The sequence below is a fragment of the Moschus berezovskii genome, chromosome X, assembly GCF_049115385.1.
Source record: "Moschus berezovskii isolate FMDL1 chromosome X, NW_MosBer_1.0, whole genome shotgun sequence".
Taxonomy (NCBI): Eukaryota; Metazoa; Chordata; class Mammalia; order Artiodactyla; family Moschidae; genus Moschus; species Moschus berezovskii.
In genome coordinates, this window is record NC_142488.1 from 55,420,537 (window position 1) to 55,426,066 (window position 5,530).

The 5,530-nt window shown below is 46.1% G+C and overlaps 1 protein-coding gene across 1 annotated transcript; it reads right to left on the reverse strand.

The window, feature by feature from the left end:
• Positions 1–242: 242 nt before the first annotated feature.
• LOC129564150 (sperm acrosome-associated protein 5) lies at positions 243–2,427 on the reverse strand. Its single transcript, XM_055437844.1, has 4 exons — positions 2,283–2,427; positions 1,718–1,876; positions 443–521; positions 243–339 (listed from the first exon to the last, which is right to left on the reverse strand). Exons 1-4 carry the CDS (start codon positions 2,425–2,427, stop codon positions 243–245), a joined length of 480 nt encoding a protein of 159 aa, XP_055293819.1.
• Between the last annotated feature and the right edge of the window lie 3,103 nt (positions 2,428–5,530).

Here is a 5,530-nt window from a genome sequence, read left to right on the forward strand (position 1 = left end):
AGAACCTATATTCTTAATCACTACATTATCTTCCACCCCAACCCCAAGTGATCTCCTGTCCCCTGATTAGAGCTTTGAATATATGGAAGGAGTGATTGAATAGGGGCACCTTCAGGCACTGGAAAAATGAAGAAAGCCAGACATCAGAGGTTGTTTGCATTGTTTATAGATATCATCGTTTATTATATCCACAGAAGAAAGAACAGAAAGGAAAATAAAATCTCCGTTCCTGGGAAGCTGAGTCATGAAATACTTTTTTTGTTAGGTTTTGCATTCATATGACATCCCCTGAGCCATTCAGATAAATCATGGCCATAACAGTGTTGGTTCCAAGAATCCCTGGGAAATGAAGGGAGAGAGGGAGGATGAAGTGGACAGGCTGATGGGGTGACAGTGGCACTATCCCAGCTACCCAGGGTCCAAGCCATCCCCATGAACGTACCAAGCATTCATGCCATTCTTTGAGGACACTACCTTCTTGGCACACATAATGTCATCCAGAATATGGCGGTTGAGCAGTTCTAAAGGGAAGAGGTGACAGAGTGATCTGGGGTACTAGGAACAGGGTGACAGTATATGAAGGGACCAGGGGTTCTAGGTTTCTTGGGACCTGAATATCTTCAACCACTATATTGCCTGATTCTAGATGACCTTGATTTACTTATCAACCTGTTATGAATTACAGCAACTACCATGTTGATTGGTTCTATAGAACCTTAGCCCATTGATTGATCCCAGGTGATTTTGACTGTCATGTTGGCTGGTTATATATAACCTCACCCACCATATTGACTGGTCCTGGACAACCTCAGACTCCATGTTGGCCAATTCTGTATGACTTCGACTGTCTGTCATTTTGTGTGGTTATGAATGATCTCAACTGCAGTGGATGTTGGCTTGTTGGGAAACCACTCAACTGCAAGGTTGGTCAGTCCTGGGGACTTCAAACACTATGTTGTCAGGTCCAGGATAACATCAACACCCATTCTTACTGGCTACAAGTGACCTCAGTCTCCATGCTTACTAGTCCTGTTCAACTACAGCTACCATGGTGCCTGGTCCTAAATGATCTCAACTGCTATGGTGGCTGGACGAGGATGACCTTAACTGTCATTCTGACTAGTTAATGATCTCAACCACCATGTTGAATAGTCCTGGATGACCTCAACCTTCAAGTGGACAAGTCCAGGGTAACCTCCTCTGTCACTGTGGCAGGACTTGGACAACTTCAACCTCCATTTGAGCTGGTCCCAGATAACCTCAGTCTCCATTTTGGCCAACCCTGAACAACTTCTACTGCTATTCAGTTTTGTCCTCAACAATACAACACTCTTGTCTGGAAAATTCTCTCCTTTCTGCACAGAGGTACCTTGTTTCTGTACCTACAGACAGATAGCAGCTTCTTCCCTCCAGGCCTGGACAACCTCAATCCCAAATCAGGACAGTTTCCCCTTCCTGATTCCTAGTCCTAGAAAATGTCAGCCTCCATTCTAGGTGAGGGTTGGGAGCTCTGAGTCCTCCTGACCTAGACAGCACCTCAGGGCAGTCTGGGTAAGGATACAGGCTGTTTGGTATCTGCAACAGCCCAGGCAACTCTGCTCCTTTCCCTATAATTCTTCTGCTTGTTACTCAAGATTATGGCTTAAACAGTCTTGTCCTCTGCATGTTGGGGAGTGGTGCCAGGCAGGGCTTCAGTGTGTCCTCAGTGCTGCCTCACCATGACAGTCCATGTGGCAGAGGTTCTCGGTGGGTGTAACACCATTGTAACACCACCAGGCAGAATTCAGCTGAAAAATGCCATATTCACTGCTGCCATCGGGATTGTGGTTCACGAAGGAAGTGTCAAAGCCACTCTCATAGTGTGCCATGCACAGCCCTGGAGCAGGGAGGGAAAGGGCAGCAGAGAGGCATGAGTCCTGGGAATAGGGAAGAGGGTAGGAGGAGGGAGTGGGGCAGGCATGGTTTTCCTCTCAGTTGTGGTGTTGATGTTGGTGATTCTGGAAAGGTGTCAGTAATGGCGGTAGTGATGCCATTCATGGTGATTTTAGCAGAGGTGACATTGATGGTAATGATGGTGGTGTTAGTAGAGATGAGGGTAAATGGTTGGGAAGGCAATGATGATGAAACTAGAGTTAGCTAAACTACTCATAACAGTCGGAGGGTGACCAAGAGGATCATTCCCTAGCCTGGGGAGATAACAGATAGCAAGGGGGTGGGGTCTGGGTCTATGTGTGGTGGGCAGCTCACTGCATGGGTGGAATTTGGGGCAACTGGGGTCTCACAGTCTCCAACGGTATAGCCTTTGAAGCCATTGAGGCCTGCCGCTTCCAGCTTCTTTGCCAGGTCACAGCGTTCGTAGATCTTGGCCTCCGCATTCGCAGCCATCAGGATCACCAGGATCACCACAGTAGTGCCTGAGACCTGCATTATGACAGCCACAAGTCTTCCTAACTTACTCCCCTGCTCCAGACTCACCCTGCAGTGTGCAGAACGAGGGGGTACTGGAACTCTGGGCTTTATGAACAAAGAGCTAGGTGATAGATTTTAGAACACAGAGGCCAGAGAGAGGTTTGGGCATCTCACCATCTTCCACTGTGCCAGCTCTCTTAAAGACACACACAAAGAAAAAAGAAAGATACTGATATATGCACAGAGGTGGAAGGAGACAAGGACAGGGAGAAACCCAGAGATGTCAGAAAGGGAGGCAGGGAGAGAGGGGCTTGGGACACCCAAGGGACTGACAGGACCCAAATGCTAGACCTCATGCTCAGCACACATTCCCCTATGTTCCTTAACACTGTCCCACTTACTCCCATTAATCATGCTCTACCACTTGGTTGCCTCCATTTCCACTCACTCTGCCCCTCATCACCTCCATTTCCCCCACTCTGCTGAGTAGTCAACTCTAGTAACTACACCATGCCTACTACCACCTTGGATTCCTCATGCTGTATAAAATATGATTACTGTGCCCTCACCCTCTGCTCCACTTTACCTCCATTTACTCATTCTCAGCACCTCCTTCACCTCTCCTCACTTCATGCACTCTCTTCCACCCTCATTTACTGGAATCTGCCCCACATTGCACCATTTAATCAGACTGTGTCCCACATTATATATTACATATACATGTTCACTCTACTGCTTTTTCACCCCCATTCTTATTCTACCTTTTATTCCCTTGTCCACTTACACTGTCTTGTATCCACTTATATTCATTCACGCTGGGCCTTGTGTTACTGTAATTTCGTAACCCTCTACTTGCTATAACCCAAGCTCTCTCACATCCTTTCCTTCTTCACCTCCTTTCACTCCCACTCTGACTCTCATTTCCTACTTTAACCTTCACTGCCTGACACTGCATCAAATGACTCCCATTCACTCTCAAGTGGCCCATCCCTCAGCTTTATTCATTGACTCTGGGCCTCATTCCCACCTCATTCACTCTCTTTCTGCCCCTTCTTCACTTCTATTCTCTCAAGGGCTGCCCCCATATTACCTGCATTTCCTGGAACTGTATTACTTTCAAACACTAGCCCAAGTTATCCACATATACTCACTCTACGCTTGATCCCCTCTGTTCTTTCACATTTTTCACTGCCTCTATCTTCACTGCCTCCATTTACTTGCACGCTGCCTCTCATTATCTCATTCATTTAAAGTCACTCCCAATGTAACCCGTTTCCACTCATCACCCTCCTTCTGCTCCTGATTCATGTTGAGTTGCTCCCACTCCATCCCACAGTACCCTCGTTGAGTCACACTCTGTCTCAGATTTACCACTTTTTACTCACATTGGGCCTCATTTCCCCCACTTTACTCACCTTGGGCCAAGTGACCTTCACCCTCTCTCCCTTTGCTGTATAATAGCCAGTTCCTCACCTTCTTCTGCTCTTTAATTCCATCCTTTATCACTCTGCCCATTTTTACCTCCATTCACAGACATGCATTAGCTCATTCACCTGGACTGATTCTCACTGGGATCCCTGCCCATTACTGGAATGCTACCCTGCATTATCCCATTCTAATCCAATGTGCCAGCAAATTTGGAAAACTCAGCAGTGACCACAGGATTGGAAAAGGTCAGTCTGCATTCCAATCCCAAAGAAAGGCAATGCCAAAGAATGCTCAAAGTACCGCACATTTGCGCTCATCTCACATGCTAGTAAAGTAATGCTCAAAATTCTCCAAGCCAGGCTTCGACAATACATGAACTGTGAACTTCCAGATGTTCAAGCTGGTTTTAGAAAAGGCAGAGGAACCAGAGATCAAATTGCCAACATCCACTGGATCATCGAAAAAGCAAGAGAGTTCCAGAAAAACATCTATTTCTGCTTTATTGACTATGCCAAAGCCTTTGACTGTGTGGATCACAATAAACTGTGGAAAATTCTGAAAGAGATGGGCATACCAGATCACTTGACCTGCCTCTTGAGAAATCTGTATGCAGGTCAGGAAGCAACAGTTAGAACTGGACGTGGAGCAACTGACTGGTTCCAAATTGGGAAAGGAGTACATCAAGGCTGTATATTGTTATCCTGCTTATTTAACTTATATGCAGAGTACATCATGAGGAACACTGGGCTGGAAGAAGCACAAGCTGGAATCAAGATTGCTGGGAAAAATATCAATAACCTCAGATATGCGGATGATACCACCCTTATGGCAGAAAGTGAAGAAGAACTAAAGAGTCTCTTAATGAAAGTGAAAGAGGAGAGTGAAAAAGTTGGCTTAAAACTCAACATTAAACAGTGGCAGACTTTATTTTTTGGGGCTCCAAAATCACTGCAGATGGTGACTGCAGCCATGAAATTAAAAGATGTTTACTCCTTGGAAGGAAAGTTATGACCAACCTAGACAGCATATTAAAAAGCAGAGACATTGCTTTGCCAACAAAGGTCCATCTAGTCAAGGCTATGGTTTTTCCAGTGGTCATGTATGGATGTGAGAGTTGGACTGTGAAGAAAGCTGATCGCCGAAAAACTGATGCTTTTGAACTGTGGTGCTGGAGAAGACTCTTGAGAGTCCCTTGGACTGCAAGGAGATACAACCAGTCCATCCTAAAGGATATCAGTCCCGGGTGTTCATTGGAAGGACTGATGTTGAAGCTGAAACTCCAATACTTTGGCCACCTGATGCAAAGAGCTGACTCATTTGAAAAGACCCTGATAATGAGAAAGATTGAGGGCAGGGGGAGAAGGGGACGACAGAGGATGAGATGGTTGGATGCCATCACCGATTCAATGGACATGAGTTTGGGTAAACTCCGGGAGTTCGTGATGGACAGGGAGGCCTGGCGTGCTGCGGTCCATAGGGTTGCAGAGAGTTGAACACGACTGAGCGACTGAACTGAACTGAATCCCAGTCTGCCCCTCATTCACCTCTGGCCAGTTTCCTTCCTCAAAGTAGCTTCACTCAAACAAACTCGACCCAATTCACTTATTTACATTCTACCACATATTCATTTCCATTTCACTTTATTCTGTCCCTTGTGTACCCCATTCTTCCTTCTGTGCCTCACATGACTTTC

Excerpts from the sequence above, each read along its gene's own strand:
- LOC129564150 (XM_055437844.1), bottom strand. The coding sequence starts at position 2,427 with ATGCAGGTCTCAGGCACTACTGTGGTGATCCTGGTGATCCTGATGGCT. Across the intron at positions 522-1,717 it reads CTGCCACATGGACTGTCATG|AACTGCTCAACCGCCATATT; the intron begins GTGAGGCAGCAC and ends TCTTCCCTTTAG. Across the intron at positions 340-442 it reads AAGAATGGCATGAATGCTTG|GGATTCTTGGAACCAACACT; the intron begins GTACGTTCATGG and ends TTCATTTCCCAG.